This window comes from Cyanistes caeruleus, chromosome 14 (assembly GCF_971803275.1).
Source record: "Cyanistes caeruleus chromosome 14, bCyaCae1.hap1.1, whole genome shotgun sequence".
NCBI lineage: Eukaryota > Metazoa > Chordata > Aves > Passeriformes > Paridae > Cyanistes > Cyanistes caeruleus.
In genome coordinates this window covers 2,606,592-2,626,870 of record NC_141714.1, presented here as the reverse complement: position 1 = coordinate 2,626,870, position 20,279 = coordinate 2,606,592, and the positions used below count along the sequence as shown (strand labels likewise).

Genomic DNA, 20,279 nt, shown 5'->3' with positions numbered 1-20,279 from the left:
ATACCCTAAAGCTTCAGAACAAAGTCGTCCTTTATCAGGTTTGGCTGACTTCTCCCACCCCAGCCCCCCCTCTTTTGAAAACAATTCCACAACAGCCTGAAAATTGGAATAAATGGAATTATTCAGAGGAATTATTCGACGCAAGGTCTGGCTAAAGACCCTTTCAATGCCCTGCTCATGGTGGTATTAGGAGAGGGTAAGGAAATATGTTAATGTTGTAGAAGTGGAAACTCCTGCCATTGTGCCATGGTCCCATGACCATGGAGAAGCCAAGAGCTTCCCAGAGATCAGACCCAGCAAGTGTCAATCCAGTCTTGGCCATAGGGGAGTTCTAAAACACCAGTTTTGAGCTGGTTCAGGAGCACAGAGCACTGGAGCAGAGCGGGCTGGGAATGCACTTTGCTTTAAAAACCCCACCACGCCTCTCCTGATTGTGTCTCTCTGCCTCCCCTCACTCTCAAGGATGCAGGGAACTTTTGAGAGACGATGCCCAGGCCACCTCCTGTAACCACTAAGTGACAGATCTCAGCTTATGTGAGAGAAAAGTCCCGAAATGAGCTGCCCTGTGGCCAAAATAAGTAGAGATGGAGACAAATCTGTGGTTTTGCTCAGCAAGCAGCAGGCACGGAGTGTTTGCCTGGGGTTCCTGAGCTCAACATCCCAGAGAAACTCAGTCCCAGACACATTTTTCATCCATTTCATTCCAAACCCATAAAACTCGACCCTGGCTAGAGCGAAATGGCGTTAGAGCTGGTTTCTGGGCTGCATGACATCCTCCCCATCCACAGCCTCAGCCTCAGAGGCTCCAGAGCTGGTCCAGAAATGCAAATCCTTGTGAAATCCATCCAAAAGTAACAAGGCAGCATGTGCTCTGCAGCTGAAACCCACCATGTGCCCAGGCGGGAGTTCTCTTCCCAGCACTCCACTCCTCAGGCCAGGAAGGTTTTTCTTCTCTGCGTCGCCTCTGGCTTGCAATTTTTGAGGGATGATTCACCTACCACACACTAAAGTTACCCAACAAACAGGAGCTGCAGCTCCTCAACGTGGGCCACGTCCCGTCCAGACATCTTTCCATGACCTACACACCCGAGGAGGCCGAGGATCTTCTTACTCCAAGCTCTCCTGATGTTGTGTGAGTCCAAGGGATGTTGGGTTGGACCATGTTTGCCCATGTCCCATCTCCCTGGGTGAGAGGCCAAGGCTCTCTTGGCGTTCAGCTGCTGTTGGGCAAAACCAGTGCCCTCCCACAGCTCCTGCCCAAATGAATTGGCAAAGACTCTTGAGCACTAGGGGGGGAAAAAAACAAATCCTGGGGAAGAGCATCTCCCCCCTTGACTGCGCTGTCAAACGCCTCGCCAGCCCCTGGCTGCGTTTTCATCCAGCAATTTTACAAAAAACAGAGAAGTTTCATTTTAATTGGTGAAAATTCCCTCCTCCCACCCGCGGAGCACCAATCTGTAATTAGCCTTTCATGTAAAACGATGTTTATTCCTGACGGAGTTTATCTTGGCACAAACACGCGCTCTGAAATGTGCACACATTTGAAGACTCAAACCCTGCATTTAATTCTCTATCTGCTTGTTAATCCTCATTGTTCCCAAGCCCCTTTTCAAAACACACCCACAGGGAGAAGAAAGTATTTTTTTTTTATATATATACATAAAAACCTCCTTCCAGCATCAGGGCACCAGCGGTGAGCACGGCACCGGCCCAGGGTCCGGCTGCCCTCTGGATCCCAGAGCTCTCCCAAAAACACAGTGCCAAGACCAGACCCTCCTGATTTTGTCCATCTTTCCCTTTCTTTAATACATATTCTTCCCCTCAGCTGTGATGCACCTCAAGTTTCCCCTTGCAATGCAACTGAAGGATGGGAACCCTGAAGTGGGAGGATGGGAAAAGCGCTGTGGGGAACCCATCAATGGCACCCAGCTCCCTTTTGGAGAACCTGCCCTCACCAGTGGATGCCAGAATACAAATCTCATGATTCCTGGGCTTCATGTGGAGTGATTTGGGATTTGCACTCTCACAGAAGTAGCAGCCACGTCTCCTAACACGGCAGCTGGAGGCTGGAGCAGCAGCCCCCAGGACCTCCCAGCTGGGCCTGGGTGGCCAAAGCAGATCAGATCCTTCCTCTCTGTCCAGCTGCAGGTGCAGATGGCAGTGAGAGCCCAACAGCGGGTCCTGAGTGGCTGCCAGTGGCTGCTCCAGGTTCTCCCATTTCCAACAGGGTGATAAACACAATATCCACCTTTTAAAATGAAACGGACAGCAAAGGTTTGGAATCGGGGACATGTGCAAATCAGGATTGCAGTTAGGGTCTGGGTTAGGGTCTGGATCAGGGTTAGTGTCTTGATCAGGGTTAGTTTGGTTTGAGGTCAAGGTCCGGGGACATTGCTCTCCCCAGCCCAATGCATCTGGTGGGCTGGGGATTTCCTCCAGGCCCCTCACCCTGTTTTTGGGGAAAGAGTTCCCACTGCTGAAGACAGGCAGGTTGCAAGCTGATGGCAATGATTAACTCTGGTGGGACACTGTGGGTCAGCTCTGGCCCCAGACACCAGCTGCAGCACATGCAAAGCTCTCAGCCTTTGGAAAAGCCATGACCTGACCAAACTTCACTGGGCTTTGACTATGATTAACCTCCTGCAGCCACTGGTGGAAGGTCACAAAGCCTGAGAACAGCTCAGCACTCACTCCCTGCCACAGCCATCCCCTGTCCCCAGCAGCGAGCTGTGATCCCCTTCTGCTCCTCCAGCCCCAAAATGTGTCATCTCCTCTGAACCCCACCGTGGGTAACTGGCAGGTTTGTACTGGTAACCAGTTCCTGTAGCCACAGACAGCTGGGAGGACTGTGCAGCTGAGGGACCGGGGTGGTGGAGCCTCAGGAATTCACCTCAGTGCTTCATCTGCTCACAAACAGGGCAGGAGGGATGGAAGAGGGAATGGAGGGATGGAAGGGGGAAGGCATCTGCCAGGACATGAGCACCAGGACTGGGCCAGCAGTGCTGGGATATGTGATCAGCCAGCCACCATTTCCCGGGCTGCAATCCAGCTGCCAGTCTTAGGGGCACACCTGAAAGCCCTAAAGGGCTGGAGTGTGACTCTGGGAGCATCCCCTGCCCTGCCAGCTGCCCCATTTGAGTCACTGCAATGGCTTTTCCCAGCTGGATCAGCCTGGCCAGCCCTGGGATCCACCAGGACATGGAGCTGTGGTTCCCAGCTGGAGCAGCCTGGCCAGCCCTGGGATCCACCAGGACATGGAGCTGTGGTTCCCAGCTGGAGCAGCCTGGCCAGCCCTGGGATCCACCAGGACATGGAGCTGTGGTTCCCAGCCAACACAGCTCGGAGCAGACGGTGAAGCAGCACCAGCTCACAAGCCAGGATGAGGGGCAAAGCCAACAGAGCTCTCCACACCAAGGTCAGGGGTTCATGTCCCAGCCAGGCACAGAATCCATGTGCATCCCTACGGGAGCCAGTGCCCAGCACTGATCCACCACTGCATCTCCATCTACATGGAGACATCACACCTAACACAGAATCCCAAAAATCCCCAGCGTTACCTCAGGCTGAGAGCGCCTGGGGCATCCAGCCCTTGATACCTTGGGGAGAAGATGGGATGGATCCCGGTCTCCAAAGGGAGGCAGGCTGGGCTCCACTCCCAAAACAAAGCTGGTGGCCCAAGGCTGCTCCATCCTTGTGAAATCACTGGGCACTTTCTGCCTCCTCTGCCCCCCTCCCAGGCTGTGTTTGGGAACCCTCCTCCCTCTGCCATGAGACAGGGGTGAGAAAGGATGCTTTTTTCCAAGCTAGAAGAGACAGAAATTTTCCCTCTTTGCCAAATTTCTCCCAAGCCATCTTCTGTTTCCCATTAACAGCGAGGAGAAGAAGAAACTCCACGGCCCAGCTCCACGCTCCTCCCACCACAGCTCCCATGGGCACTTGTCCACATCCCAGTAAAAAAAAGAGAATTAAACCCATACAACCTGGCTGGCCGTGACCCAGGGACCCGCGGAGTGAGGACCGGCGGCGGGTGGAAAACAACCCCCCTGCTCTGCTCTTACATCTCCCCCACGGAAACTTTCCAACTCCAGTCCCTGGCAGGAGCCAGGCTGATCCCAGCTGAATTCCTTCCACTTACCAGCAAATAAATAGCAGTTAAATGAAAGGAAAGAGAAAAACACACTTTTTTTTCAAAGGGGAAAACAAAGAAGTCAGGGAAAATAAATGGAGGCGAAATGTTGGGCTGGTCACAGGCTACAAAGATATTTTTCCTTCTCAGCTGGGTACTTGACAGCCTTCCCTTTCAGCTAATTAAGGGATACTCAGAAAGAAAAATACTTCCAGCCCTTTGCCAGCCCTGAGCAATAAGGGGAGAGTCCCAGCAGGCTGAACATCAAACCCAGGAGCCCTGGCCAGAGCTCCTCGCCCGCCCAGGCGCTGGTTTTTAAACAAATAATTGCCACTGCAGGACATCTGTGGCCTTCTCCCAGTCCTGGCAGATTTCTGCACAGCCTTTCCTCCAAACCCTCTGGTGGTGGGCATGTCCAGTCTTGGAATCATAGAATTATGGAGTCGTTTAGGTTGGAGAAGCCTTCTGAAAGCATCGAGTCCTCCTGTTACCCCAGCACTGCCAAGCCCATCACTAAACCATGTCCCCAAGTGCCTCATCAATTTTCAATTTTCAATTTTCAATTTTCAATTTTCAATTTTCAATTTTCAATTTTCAATTTTCAATTTTCAATCTCTACAGGGAATTTTGTCTTTTCAGTCCCTACAGGGTGTTTAATACATATCTGTACCTTCCCCTAAACAAGGGCCAGTCTTGAACTCCAAGTGTTTCTCCCAACTAACACCTTCCCTGCTGCAAAATTCCTAAGCAGCACTTTGCAACCTGCCCCTCACCAGGCAGAAAACACAGTTAATTGCCTTGGTTTTTGCAACTTTTAAGGGAGCTGAAAGCAGTGAGGCACCTTCTGTCCCCTTCTCAGGAATAACCCCAGCCTGGGTTTCAGCACTGCATGTTTTCCCTCCTGTCCTCCACATCTCCCAGTCAGCCCAATCCTTCCCCATTCTGTGGTGGATGGGGATGGGGATGACATGAAATTGTGTCAGGGGAGGTTTAGGTTGGATATCAGGAAAAGGTTCTTCCCCCAGAGGGTGCTGGGGCACTGCCCAGGCTCTCAGGGAATGGGCACGGCCCCGAGGCTGCCAGAGCTCTGGGAGCATTTAGGGATGAGTGGGCTGGGAATGTTGGGGTGTCTGTGCAGGTCTGGGATTGGACTGGATCAACCTCAAGGGTCCCTTCTAACTTGGGATATTCCATGATTCTATTATCCTATGAGATGGGCATGGATGGTTTGGGGTCCCCAGCACCCACCAGCCAAGGCTGGGGCAGCCCCAGGGTGAGCGAGGTTGGAAGAAAATATCCCTGAGTTTTAACCAGTGCCAACCACACTCTCCACTGACACTGCTGGCTCTTCCCTGCAGCACCATCTCCAGAGCCACCCCCACCCACAGCCACCCCCCAGAGCCCTCCAAGCTCCAGAGGAAAAATGTGCTGTGGCAACCTCATCCTCATCCCCACCAGAGCATAAACCCTGAAATGGAGAAGGCTGGGATTCCTCCCCTGTGGCCCAGGCAGAGCCACCCACCCCAACATTACCAAAATATTTCAGTTATGTTACTTATTTGCTTCCACCCAACACAGCCCAAAATTTCCCCGAAGACAAGGTCTGCCCAATACCCAATGATTCCAACGGGGCTGGAAATATGAAAGGGAAAATCCTGACTGCTCCAGATGCTTTCTGAGGGGAGGCCCCTCCCCAGGCTGTGCCAGGTGGCTTTTAAGTTGTTTTGCCCCCAAGGTTCACTCACAAAGGAGGTAACACCTCCCTCCATGGCCTCTTCCACCTCAGCTCTCCTGCCACACCGGCACCTTCCCCAGATTGTCCCCAGCCCTCCCATGGCGTGAGGGACACGAGGTGATGACTGGCCACATTGGAGAGCCTCCTCCACTGAGAGAACATCTTTAAAAATCAAAAGAAATGACGAAAAGCTGTTTTTAAGCAGGCTGAGCAGAGCCCTGGGGCAGGCACAGAGTCATCCTGGGCTGGTACAGTGTCTGTGGGACAAAAGAGGTCTGTGGTGGAACATCTGGGCTCTTCTCCTGATGGCCATCGGGAAATTATTTCTTGCCCTAACTCTGGGGAGTTTCCCCCCGGTCTGCAACACAGACAGAGCCTTTGGATAGTGCTCCTGGAGCCCATGGACCAGGAAAAAGATCCCCAGATGACACAACACTTGTGTATCATCATTAAACCAGACACCCAGAGGGCGAGAGAAGGGCAAAATATCCATGTGATTTTAATCTCTTGGAGCTTCCTTACATTAAAGACCACATTTGAAAACAACTGGATATCTCAGAAAAATAGAACAGGCTGTCATTAAACAAATCTGACCACTAAAGGAAAGTGAAAACCAGCAATATTTAATGTAATGCTTTTTTTTTTTTTAATTTTTTTTTTTTTTTTTAGCCCAGCAAGAAGCAGGTTACACCCCTTTGCCAACGGGCTGTCACTTTTGGCTGACCTGCTCTCATTTGAAAGATTTTCAGACGCCGGGTGGCTCCGGGGAAGGGCCAGCCCTGCCCTTTGGTGCTGCAGGCAGGAGGAGAAGAGCCACAGCTGAGGTTCACAGCAGGATGAGCCCCCTGCTTCCCATCCTCATGCCGGGATCCCTGCAGCCCCTGCTGCTGCCCCTCGGATGGGGATCCGCCATCCACATCCATAAATCCGTCTGTGCACACACTCACATCTCCATATAAATTAAAAACCAGGCCCCCGAGGGCTGGAGCCACAGGCAGAGCTCCCTTGGAGCCACACAATGTTTAACGAGAGCGAGGGGAACCGGGGACAGCCCCGACCACTCCAAGTAGCAAAGGGCTCTGAAGGCAGGTGAAACGTTAATGTGCTTTCCTGAGGAAATGCCTCTGCTTTTTGCTGCATCGAGGGCTTTGAAATGGGAATAAACAACAGGGCAGGTTAATGAAGGCTTCTGTCAGTTACTGGGGAAGGTTTGGTGCTGCGAGTCAGGGTGAAAATCCTTGCACCCCATCTCTGTGGCCAAGGAGCCTCCTCTTCCTCCCCGTGGAAATACGGGGTGGGAATCAAAACTACCCTGTCCCTACAGAATTACCCCTGCCCCTACAAAACTCGTCCTGCCCTACAGGTGACAAGGGTGGGATTGCTGGAGGGAACACAGCCCCCAGCTCCCAGGCTTGTTTTCTTGCCTGAGCTCCCCCTTCACCCCTCCATGCTCAGGGGCAAAGGGAAAAGCAGGTGCTGAGAGGATTCAGCAGCATGGAGCTGAAGCCAGCCAGGATTTTGGGGTATGGAGGGACGGGAGGGGCCAGGGAATGCAAAGCCCCAAGCGTGGGGTGGATCCAAGCCCTCTGCTCTGCCCAGCACGGATCCTTGGGGATGTGCTGGGGGTCACCAGCCCACCCTGCTCTGTGACAACACTGGTGATGCTGCTCCTGAGACACCATCCTCACCATTCCTCAGCCTCTGCAGTGATCCCAGCATGGGGCAATCCCGTCCCAAGGGAGCTGGCACACCCCTGGGGTGGCATTATGGACAGGCAGAGCAGGACAGGGGCGCTGGGGGCTGACAAGGAAGGGAAGAGCGGTGACACCGCGGCAAATCCTCAGGACAGGGCTGAGCAGAGGCAGCCACACCTCACCACTGCCCCTGCCCCACATTCCCAAATCCCAACCGCTCCAGCTGAAACACTGGCAAAATGCCAAGCATTTTCCACTGGCCAAGGGCTGACTCTGAGTGGAACAGCAAACAAAACTGAGCTGTGCTGCTCACAGCAGCCACGGGCGACCTGGAGCTGAAATTGTCCCCTGAAAATGAATTTTTCCCTAAAAATCACTGATGCACTTGGAGAGCAGAAGGGATGCAGGACCCTGTGTGCATCCACACTTGTTTTGAAGTGCCCATGAAGCTTCAGCATACCCAGGAGCTGGGAGAGGAGCAGAGGCAAGGGGGTGATGGAGGAGCTGAGCCCCAGCAGTGCCGCTGTCAACCCTGGCAGCCACAGGCCTGTCGGGATCACAGGAGTTTGCAGAACCAGGGAGAGGCTGCTTTTTGTCTCCTCTGCTAATGAGACTGATACCAGCTGCTTCTCGCTGAACCAGTCTGACCATCGGGCCGAGCCAAAACCGATTCATTCATAAGAAAATGGGAAAGGAGATCGACTCGTCACCCTGACTAATGGGGAACCCGGCCAGCAGCCTGCTGCTTCCACACAGCCCCACATCCTGCTGCCTTGCTTCTTCACCATCTTCCCAAACTCCAGCGCTCAGGGGAAGTTCTGGCCCGGTGCAGTCGGGTGATAAAGCAGGAGTTATCTGCTGCAGAAAGTGTCGGCGCGTGGCCAGGGGCTGGAGTCACCCGGCGATGCCTGGCATTTTGCAATAGCTCATTCCTGATTCGGAAGCAGAGGAAACATTAAAGCCCTCAGAGACATCGCTTTCCACGCTGCTCTGCCTTGCATCATCTCCCCAACAGCTTTAAGGGTTGTTTTTTATCTTCATCCTTCTTCATCCGGCAATAAAAATCTAAACAACCGCCTTTGTGGGCTAGGAAAGCTCTGCCTGCTGTAAAAACTCTTTTCTGCGGGGGTTTTTTTTGCGTCATTTTTGTTTATGAGGCCAGTGGAACACAAACTGTGGCGGGGGGAGGCTGCAGATGGTGGGGCTGGGAACCCTGGGGTTGGGAGGATGCTGTCCCAAGGGAAGGAAACGAGCTCTGAAAACCAGACTGGGGCTAATCTTATCTCCAGATGGAGATTAGGATGGGCCAGCAGGAGTTAACAGCCAGGCACAGGGGTCAGATCAGGACCTGAAGTGCCTCCTCTCCAGGCTCCTTGGTTCATGCTTTGGTTGATGAACTGAAGCAGGGCAGAGTTTAACAGCTTTAAAAAAATCTGCCATGATTTCTTAGCTTTGGGCAACACACTGGATTTTGTATTAATCTCCCTTAATATAGGTCCTCTCCTAAAATGCAGATCCCAAGGGAGTTTCAGCTCTCCCAGTCAAAAGCCTGTGACACCATCCCTTGCCCCCAGATCACCTGAGTTTTTACCACCTGACCCTGCAGACATCAGGACAAGCAAGGCAAAACTTCAGTTCTTGGTGAGAAACCCACCTTGGGTCTTGAGAATCCTCGTTTTCAAGGCAGAAAAGCACCAGCCAGGCCGCTTTGGGTGGGGAAATGCCCCAAATCCTGACACTGGGAGTGCTCAGCCTCCTTGACAGTTCCACAGGGAGAGTGGAAAACTGGGACCACGTGAGCCAGAGACAAGCAGAGCTCTTGGATATCGCAGCCAATGTCTCTCACCTCTCCCACACCGCCCCAGCAGGCTGCGAAGGAGTTGCCAAATATAAAATTTTCATTTTCCCATCTGGGTTCCAGCGCAGTGATCGAGCATTCCGCACGTGACACCGAGAGTGGGGAAGCCTGGTGCAAAGGGCTTTAGGATTCATTCCCAGCTGTCACTCCCAAGGGCATCCAGACCCCCAGAATCAGCCCCATGCCCTTGTGCAGCTGTGAGTGTGCACCCCACACCTGCTGAGCAGGACAGGAAAAACCTGCAAGGGATGGAAATCTCATTCCCAAGGTGCAAGGGAAAAGCTGTCCATAAAGTTGTTGACAACATCCCTGTCAGTCCTCACCCCTTCCCCTCCCAGGCTGGGTTCTCACCGACTCTGGAGAAACTTCCCTGGCATCAGGACAGTCAGCACAGCTTTTATTTAATGCTGAATTTCCCCCTGGGGACGGGAATGGTGGGGAACAGGCAAGAGGAGCCACTCAAGACCTCAAACCCCCAGCAGGGCTGACGCTCCAATGAGTTTATATTGAAAAAAAAGAGGTAAGAACCCAACATGGGCTGATATTCCCCCCTTGGCAAGGCCGATCCTGATACCACTCCTATTATTATGCTCTGCAATTAAGTGATAAAACTGTAATTGCCTTATCTGACGTAGCTGGGCACAGCAGCAAAGCAGGAGCTGGCCTCGAATTCATCACCCTGGGCATTTTAAATCCACCCTGTCTGAAAGGATTCTGCTGCCTTGTGGACAGATGGACAGATAGGACCCTACAGCAGCTTCCTCCCTCCAAACCTGGGCCAGCAGCAGTGCCCCTGTGTCCCACTGGGTCCCCAGCTCCCAGCCAGGACATGGCCAGCCCTAGCCAGGATGGGAGCACACGGAATAAAAGGGGCAGCTCTGAGTCTTCTCTGGCAGAAGCAGATGGTGGAGGGACCAAACCCACATCCCCAGCGACTCCCCCAGCCCTTCCCACATCCCTGCTCCAGCATCCTGGGGAGCAACACGAGGCCAGGCAGCCGGGAGGGCCTGCCAGGGGCCAGGGCACTGTGAGAGCAGTGGGATCCAGCTGTACCAGTGGGACTGGGGCACTGGATTTAGAGGAAGTGACCCCAGTTTTCCAGCCTGATGCCTTGGCATGAGGAGCAAAGCCACACCCAGCCGCTCTCAGGCCGTAAAAAGCCCAGCTTGCTGTTTCCAGTCACATGTTCATCACCTCTAAAGGAGCTCTCATGGCCTGTGGCATCTTCCCAACAGCACCAGCCCCGATTTCAGCTCGTTTACAGTTTGGTGTACCCTGAAACCTGATCCTCCCCATGTTTTCCAAGCTTTTTTGCTATTTGACCTCAACACTGCTCCTGACCCCAGGAGCTGCCACCAGAACCTGGGGAGAGAAAACTCCAAAATCCTCCCTGTGTCAGCATCTCCCGCACATGCCCCAGTCCCCCTGGCCAGCGAAGGGCAAAGCTTTTGTGCCCCTGCAGCCCCAGGGCGAGGGGCACCGTGCCCGTGCCCCCCTGGCAGGGCGCGCAGGCTCCCGCCGGGGAGCAACCACAAGAAAGGCCGATGCGATTTGCATCGTTAGCATTCTTTCCCTTTTAATAACCCAAGGTGTTACCAGCAACACTGTTCCTGATTTTTATCTCCGCTGCGCCTTTTAAGAGCTCCAATTTGTTTTTCTTGGAGATCTCATTTTGTTTTATTAAAGATGACACCGAAGCGGGGAAAGGAGGCATTCTGGGCCCAGAACAAAAATATCCCGTTTAAAAACCCTGTATTATTTTCTTGGAAACGCTTCTCCGTTGACTTTAATTAAGCTCTCCCCGGGCTCGCGAGCTTGGCGTGCTTGGCTCTCAGGCAGGTTTAATCCCAGACAAGCTCCCCACACCCCCAGTGGTCCCCACTCCCACAAATCTTAAGAAACAAACTGGGTTTCTCTAAAATGCACGGATTAAGAGCTGGCCCACCATCAAGAACATCCTGACGTTGCCTTTTCGTCACCCGCCACAGCGTAAGCACACGGCGGCAGCCGCTCTGCTGGCTTTGCCAGGAGAGCCAAAAAGCAGCTTTACTCCCTTGGTTTTTTGTTCTCCTTTATTTTATTGTATTTTTTATTGCCACTGCAAGGCTGGGGGGATGCATCTCTTGTGCCTGACCATGCCCCAGAGCTATCAGGGCAGGCAGGGTGGCCACAGCCCGGCTCTGGTGACCACGGTGCTGCCGCTGAGCCTTGTGCCGGTGCTGCTGTAAAATCAATAATTACCACCCCCCCCTTCTTGGTAGGAGGAAGCTCTTTAGGATGATTGCAAACACTCCAAAAGTTGGGAAATCCCAGGAGGGAGCTTGTCTGGGCATCATCTGGTGCATACCCATTATGTAATTACAGTCAATCTTTAATCACAGATGATACTTTTCCATCGGACTCGAATCAGACGGAGCTTGGGAGGCACAATCCTCACTGAAGGAGCTGCCATTGGGTGTGATTCCCACCTCGGTGGGCTCCAGGTTTATTCACTGAGCTCCCCCTGCTTTGCACAGGTTTTGTGCAAAAAAACCCCTCCGGCTCCCTGGCAAGCACCCACATCCCCCAGAAGGGAAGGATTTGGCCTTCCTTTTACGCACGGGATCTGCGGGCGGACAGATCAAGGCCAAGATTTTGAAACAAAAGCTTTGCTTTGGTGCCTGATGAGAGATGACCAAGAAAAAGCCCTCTGGGGATGCCACTGGGCAGGGTGGCCAGGTGCCCTGGGGTCCCCAGCTCAGCTGGTCACCAGGCCGGGGTGCTGGGTGGGTGCTCAGAGCAGGTTCCTTGGCCGCAGGCGCTGTGGTAGGGTTGTTTCTCCTCCCTGAGAAGGGCCCCGGTGTTTGCCTGGGGCGAACCCCAACAAGTCAGCCCATGCACCGAGCGCCTGAGCCGCTGCAGAGCACGCGGGGCTGCCCGCCCCAGGAGAGGCAGCTGGGATGCAGGGAATTGTGGAATGGTTTAGGTTGAAAGAACCAGGTCCAACCCCACTGCCATGGACAGGGACACCTTCGCTGGACCCGCTTCCTCAAAGCCCCGTCCAACCCAGCCTTGGCAGAGCAAGCAAAACCCATTGTGAGCCGCTAAATCCAAACCCAGAGCCAAAAACATCCCAAAGATGCAGAGGAGGAGGGTTTGGTGAGCTCATCTCCTCCAGCGTGAGGTTTTGCAGACCAGATTCTCCCAAAACCAGGAGCACTGGCAGCACTGACCCCAAAACACCTTCCCCACCTGGCGCTGGGACACACCGCACGCTGCAGCCGTGTGCTGCAACGCTGCGGGGATGGAGGCACGGGGTATCCCCCAGCTGGAGCTCCCCTGGGGCATGCAGAGGGGTGCTGGGGCTGCCATCCTGATCCCACACGAGGCCGAGAGGTTGCTCAGAGCACGCTGGGCTGCTCCTTGCCCAGAGGCCAGCATGGCACGGCACAGCATTACAACGCCGTGGCACAGCTGCCAAGGATGCCCAGGATGAGTTCCAGCAAAACAACTCACCACGGGCACAGGGCTGTGACCCAGCAGCTCTTCCCGAGGGTTTTCCCCCGTGTTTCACCCCGCTCCAGCTCTCCAAGGATTTGCTTTTGTACCCAAAAAATTGTCGCGCACGTCGTCGTGCTGGCGACTCGGGGCAAGCTCGCGCATCAGGTAAATTCTTTAGGGATCTACGACTAAAAGGACGAGGGCTGGGGGGATGAAAACCCTGCAAAGGTGCGGATGGAATGCAGCGCCGTGCCTCCCTGCCCGTGGGGTGTATCTGAGGGAGGCCGGAGCGGCGGCCGGAGCCGCGGGCAGGGTGTGCGGGCAACGCCGGCCCTGGAGCTGGCAGGACCTGTTGTGCGAGGTGCCGGGGAGAGGCTGGAATGGCTCGCGCCTCGCGAGCGTGTTGCAGCAATTCCCAGCACACGTCATGTGGGTTTTGCAACCGCCCCAACTGTCTCGGGGTGGATGTGCCAAAAGGGCCCGCGGAGAACCGAGAGCTCCGGTGCCCGCGGCGGGCACGGCTGAGCGCCAAAGGGCAGCATCTCCTTCCCTGGCAATAGGGAATAATCAATCCTTCGAGGAAGAGGGAGGGAAAAGATGACAAATCCCTGCTGTGATGGGTGCAGCAGTGTATTTACACACGTGCTGGAGTGGTGTCCAGTCCTCGTGCTGCCCATTGCCGTGGTGATGCCAAGGAACGCGCAGAGATTGCGCCAGGTTGCGGAGATCCGGGGAGAATTGATTCCTCGGGGAAAACACCGGCTGCAAGATGTGGGTGCGTGGCCTCTGTCTCAGCTGGGAAATTCTGGCATCCTTCTCCATGCTCTGACCCACTCATAAGAAACTCCTGGAGGGTGATCATTCCAAAGAAAGTGAGTGGGAGAGACTCAGGTATTTCGTGATGTGCCAGAAAATTCCGTATGGCACCCGGACAGCAGCCAACAGTGGGCAGAACCCCGATATGGTTTGACTGGGTGATCTTTGAGGCTTTTTCCAACCTATTCTGTGATTATGGAGCCAGGCTGGAGCCTCATTTGTTTCCAGCAAGGGAGCACAGCTCTGGAAGTGCCCATGGCATCAACCCAAACGCCGCCGATGTCCCCAACAGCCGCGTGTCACCTCACCCGGCCACGCTGTCCCCCTGCTGCTGGCTGAGGTCCCGGGGGGTGACTGGGATCAAACAGCAAAAGGCTGCTCTGGGCTTGTATCCAGGTGGTGCCAAATCCTGCCAGGCATGGTGGCAGTGCCACCGTCCCTCCGGGATCGCCTCCCTGTCAGCACGGCAGGAGCGGGGCTGGCTCGCTGCCACCCCCCGTGCACACCATGGGGTACAAAAATCAGCCCTGGGAGGTGGAAACCCAGGTAATTCCTCCTTCCCCAAACTGCCCTACTGGGAATTCAGCTCCACATCCACCAGTCCTGATGGTCCCCATCACACCACCAGATTTTTTGGAAGACTGATACGGCTGGGATGGGGTGATTGATGGTGCTGCCTCAAAAGTGGGATAATCCCTGGCAACAGACATGCTGGGAGACTCTGGATTAGGAGGGAGAGAGCCAGAGGAGCTGTCCCAGGGACAGGGGCAGGTGACAATGCCCACGTGAGCTATGCACAGCCACCCCCTGGGCACTGCCAGCAAGGTCAGCGGCGCCTCCCGGCTACGGGGTTTGGCCCAACCTGATGGGTTGGGTCCATTTTAAGGTGTTGGATGAGACCCATCCCAGCTGATGGGCGGCTTCCAACTGCTGAGGGGTTTTAAGGAAATTAAAGGGTGATTTGTCAAACTTGTGGGTTTCTCCCCAGAACAGGAAATGGAATGGCTCTTTTGCCTTGCTCTGCATCACACCCCATTGTCACCTCGTGCCACCACATCCATCCCAGCCCGGTGATCTGCAGCACTGACCCCTTCACCCTCCAATCCCTCCTCATCCTCCTCCTGCCCCCAGCCCAGTCTCAGTGATGGAGCTGCAACTCAGCACCTTCAAAATTTAACCTACGATCCAAACCCCACAAAGTGAGGGCGGTTCTGTTCATTTAGTTGCAACTAAAAGGACCAAAAAACTCCAAGCACAACTCCATGTTCCACTTCTTCATGGGCCACAGGAGCTACCACCACTCGAGAACAATGGCCACCAGGAAATACAACCTTACACCTTCTTGGCTGGCTGGTGGAGGACACTTAAAAGTAAATTAAAAACCACTAAAATGGCAAATGTGCTGGCTGAGAGGGCCCCTGCAGTCTTGAAAAACAAGAACCTCCCTCAGAAACAGCACTCCGGCCTCCTAATAACCTTAATCGCTCCCGACAGCCCCAAGAACCAGGTTTAACAACATGACTGGGCTTTGTTTGCTTTTCAGGCTGCTTTATATCACACGGCACCTTGCAATCAGCTCAGGCAAAACCCCAGTTCCTCAAAACTCCCCCCTGCTTCCCTGTAGTCACAAACTCCCAAAACAGAGGCAGCTGAGCCGGGGAAGTGCCTGGTGCTGGCACACTGGCATCCCACCATGGGAAACCCCCAGGAAATCTGGGAGAGCTCCCTGGTGCCTTTTGTACTCCCCAGCTAGCAGGGCAAGGTAATAAAAATGTCTTTTTTATCTCTTTTTTTGCTGGATTTACATCCCCATCTGGGCTATGTAAATATTGTTCATGTCAGTGCATCCCTCCGTGGGGTCAGAGGAGGGTTGGGAGCCTGGATGGACATGGGAAAGGTCCCAGGAATTCTGAGGTCCACAGCACCCTTGGCCAAAAAAGCCGAGGAACGGGGCCAGCACAGCACCCTGGTAATTACTAAAAGCTCCAAATCCTGCAGATTTAGGGCTTTAAGAAGGGGACAACCACAATGTCACCTTCAGGACGCGGGAGCTTCCCAAGCACCAGCACTGGACGATGATCCCATCATTCCAATTTAGTTGGGATTGTTTCCAGGGATTATCTCTTGCAATAAAAGCAATGTGGCCAACAGGTTGAGGGAGGAGATTCTCCCCCTCCTCTAAAGGATCTCCAGGAGAGCTGGACAGGGACAGGACACAGGGAATGGCTTCCCACTGCCAGAGGGCAGGGATGGATGGGATATTGGGAAGGAATTGCTCCCTGGGAGGGTGGGGAGGGCTGGCACAGGGTGCCCAGAGAAGATGTGGATGCTTCTGGATCCCTGGAAATGTCCAAGGCCAGGTTGGGGCTTGGAGCAACCTGGGATAGCGAGAGGTGTGCCTGCCCATGGCAGAGGGTAGAATGGGGTGATTTCTAGGGTCCCTTCCAATCCAAAGCACTCTGTTATTTACCCTCACTTTGGGATTTCTCTTCCCAGCTCCTAAAGCTCCAGCCACTCTCACCCACCCACGGAACCTTCTTCAGCACAGAGAGGAGTCCAGGGCTTCTCCTCCCACTCTTCCATCTGACTGTTAGCACTGAAATGCTTTATTTTCTCAAAAAAAAAAAAAAAAATAAACCCTTGCTCTTTCTCACCAAGCTTGCATTACAAGGATGGAGTAAAATTAGCCTTTTCCACCTGTGCTCACTTGTCCTAAGGATGTGAAATCAGCACAAAGAAATTCCCCAGCCAAACAGATGGGAATTCAGGAATAAATCAGCCCTGCCTTGGCCTCGGCATCTGGTCAGTCAAGGACTGTGGTCCATGAACCATTCCAGCTTCCCTAAGCACAGGGAGCTCCAGCAGCCTCTGCTCCCTGTCTGGAGCTGGACTAAAGTGGGGAAACTGTTCCCCAAATTCTTGCACACAGATCAGAGGATGCTGATGGACACAGGGATGCACTCAGAGGAGCTGCAGCCAAACCAGACCAGCTCCTCAGGCCACCTCTCTGAATGCTTTCAGTTCCATTTCCAGGCACCAAAACATTAAATATTAAGCGAAGAGAGTTAATCTATACCTGGGATATTGACACAAAGTGGAGGAGGGGAGAAGAAAAAGATAAATAGACTTTTTTTTTTAAAAAAAAAAAACCAATAAAATCTGTGTGCCTCTGCAGACTGTCCCACCAGGGCTTTCCAGACCTCAGGTACAGCACAAAGGATGTTTGGAGGAACAAGAAATGTCACCCTCCTGGCTCTGCCCAGGTAGCTGGAGCACCCTCTGGGACCCTCGGGTGGCTCCTTGGCTGAGGGAGGGCACAGCCCTGGGCAGGGACAAGGCCACTTTGTGGTCCCCTCTCCCAAGGTTGGGGCAGCATCCAAGCAGAGGCAGAGCAGACACTGATGTAAGAAAATTCACGCCCAGTTAATGCTCACCAGGGCCGTGCTGCCACTCAAAAGGGCTTTTGGAGCTGGGATGGCTCATCTGGCCCTTGGCTCAGTGTCAGCCCTCACTGTGGGATCAGCACCGATCCCTCAGCACCGGAATGAGCCTCGTACAACCAGAGAGAAACGTCACCACTCACCTCCCAGCAAACACCCTCAAACATCACTCAACACCTCTCCAACAAAGACGGATTTTTTTTTTTTTTTATTTTTTTTTCCTGGCCGAGAGCTCACATGTATATTATTTTTTATTTTTTTATTCCGGTCTCAGCATTCCTCCACTCCCCCTGCAAGAAAACAAACCCAAAGCGCAGAGTGAGCCTCGCAAAGGCCCCGGCGCTGGCGTCCCGCGGGGAAGGGGCACGCGGTGGTCGCAGCCCCAGCCCGCCGTGCTTGTTGACATAGGCAGCACAGTATATTTCTTTAAAGAGAGGAGCCTATGCATTCGATGCATTGCTGCCACAGGGTTTGTTTTCAAAGCCTGACCCCAGACCTGAACTCCACGGATCCTGCGTTTCTCAAGATCAAACGCAAGAAAACGTGACCAATGCAAACAAGAAATAAACCTCGATAATTATAGCCGGGGCGGCTATTGTTTAGTGCCGACTAGCACCCGCTTTAGCATAAACAGAACCCTATTTTTAAAGGGATGCCTGACCAGCTGACAGCATTACTCCCCATTTTGCCTCCAAACCCCTTCTTTGGTACAAACCCACCTCCCTGAGACCTGGAGGAGGTTTAAGAGCAGACACAAAAGGCTGAGCCATGCCCACAGCCATGCTGGATGCCGCTGTCGGAGCGGGGAGCGGATCCTCATCCTCCCAACCTGCTGGAGGGATGAGGGGCTCCCTGGGCTCCGGCTGTTGCCTGCAGCTGGAGGGCTCAGGGTGACATGGGAGGACAAACAGACAGCACCGGTCTTTTCAGGAAGGCCGTATCACTTAGCGCTTGGAAAGGAGCTACGATATTTTCCTGATTATGTTTGCACGCAAACGAGCGCCGCGGGGAAATTATGCAACGCTGAGCGGGGAGGGGTGGGAGCGAGGGAAGAAAGGCTGGAGGGGGGCCCTGGGCTGCACCCCGCTGCCCTCAGCCCCTGCCAGTGCAGCTGCAGCCCCCGAGGTGCCGCAGATGGGTTCCGTCACCGCCGCCAGAGCCTCGGCACCACAACCCGGGAGCCACGGCTCGGTTATTAACGGCCTCTTCATTAAGCACCCAGACCAAAATGCATATATTCGTCACCCAGGCGATTTAATTACCCAGCCTGGGTTCGCCTCGCACACCCACACGCCTTTTCTTTTTCGAGGCCTCTGTGCGGTCATAGCCTTAAATAAATAGATGGCAGGAGCAAGAGGCAGATGCTGACTCCTACAACCTCTGTCTTGGGCGCAGAGCCTTTAAACCACCAGAACTTGCAGTGTTTAATTTCTTTTGTTACCGCTTCTACCTTTAGAGCCCTGCCTTAGGCTTTCTAGATACAATCACAGGCAGCAGGAAACAGAGAGCTACACTATGAGCTTCCTGGGCATCACACGCGCGCACACACAGCGCACACACACTCCCAGCCCATCAATCACCCTAATTACAACTGGCCACACGTCCGCAGCTCGCCGTGGCACTCCGTCAGTACCCGTAATTACACGGTCGCATCGTTTCCCTGGTAAGAGTACCACGGAGTTAATTTGGGTTTGTAGATGTGGTGGATCCCGTAATGAATTTCATCCTGGCGCGCTCCCCGCCGCGCTCGCCGGCCGTGCGCCAGCTGAGGGAGGGAGCGTGGGCAGCGCTGGTCCCCAAAACAAGGCTTTAAGGTCCTTACACAGCCCCGGCACTCATCCCTCCCCAGCACACTCCTGGCTGCTGCCCACGTCCCGTCCAGAGTCAGGGCAGCACCACAAGCAGGTTCCCTCAGCATCAAATCTCCAGCTGGCAGATGAGAGCGAGGTGGGCCACGCGTGTCCATGCCAGGGATGATGGGTGTGATCTTCCAGGGGGCACAGCAGGACCTGGGACGAGGCTGGGCCTCCCAACACCGGTCTCCAGCCGGGACCACCACGCCAGCAGGCTGGTGTCCCTCTGCCAAGTCCGCTTCGACAGCAGGGTCTTGGCAGCAAGAAACATCCCTTTTCTCCACGTTAACCCTACCCACCCTGCATCCCGGCCGGGCCCGTCGCTCCTGCCAAAACACACAGTCCATGGATCTTGCTTTTCAGGGATGCGAAGCGCTGGAGACCCCGCGCCGCCCTCGCAGTGACAGCGCAGGCGGCGCTGCCAGCCCGGCCCGGTGCCGGCTGTCCCACTGAACGGACACGGCTCGGAGGGATGCTCTCCTGCAGCCACCCCCGGCCAACGAGGCAGCCAGATAGAAAGCTTGGAAACCCATAAAATAGAACAATAATAAAGAAAACTAGAGGGGGTGGCTCACACCCAGCAGCTGATTCACCAGCGCTGCTCTGCTTTACCCCGAGACACACCGGCAGGACAAGCTAAGGGCGTGTTTTTCAGCCGAATTACTTTTAATTGAGTACATCGGAGCTTAGAAACACATGATGCTGTCGGAGATAAATATAGCCACGGCTACGAGGATAGAGGGGGGCAGGGAGCAATCGAGGTTCAACACAGCCGAGAAGGAGCTTCCAGCTCCGGGAGGCAGCGCCGGCCGCGCCGCCGCACCTTTCCCGTTCCGCTCGGGCATCCCCGCTCCGCTCGGGCACCCCCCGCACGCCCTGCCCGGCCCGGGGAAAGGGGTCGCGGAGCCCGTACCTGTTTTAAACTCTAGCGCCGGGTCCTTCTCCCCCTCGCCCAGGTCGCTCTGCAGCATCATGTAGAGGATCCCGAAGGAGTTGTGGATGCCGAAGATGGAGCCGTTGCACCAGGCGGCGGCGAAGACCACCACCCAGCCGAAGCCGCCCTCGGGGGGCTGGAAGGGCGCGGCGACCCCGCTCTGTCCCTGCTCGGCCGCGGCCCCAGCCCCGGCCCCGGCTCCAGCCCCGGCCCCGGCCCCAGCCCCGGCCCCGGGTTCGCTCTCGCCCGCCGCCGCCGCCGGCACCTTCTCGTCGCGTTGCGCCATCGCGGCCGCGCTCCGGCCGCCGCCCGCCGCCCGACTGCCCCGCAGCCGGTCCCACAT

General features: G+C 54.7%; 1 protein-coding gene across 1 annotated transcript in view; it reads right to left on the bottom strand.

Moving 5' to 3' along the window:
• SLC16A2 (solute carrier family 16 member 2) overlaps nucleotides 1-20,279 on the bottom strand; it is a 40,044-nt gene extending 19,765 nt beyond the window's left edge. The window contains exon 1 of the mRNA XM_086850115.1: nucleotides 19,916-20,279. Coding sequence (XP_086706241.1) covers nucleotides 19,916-20,279 — 364 coding nt within the window. The remainder of the gene's footprint in view (nucleotides 1-19,915) is intronic.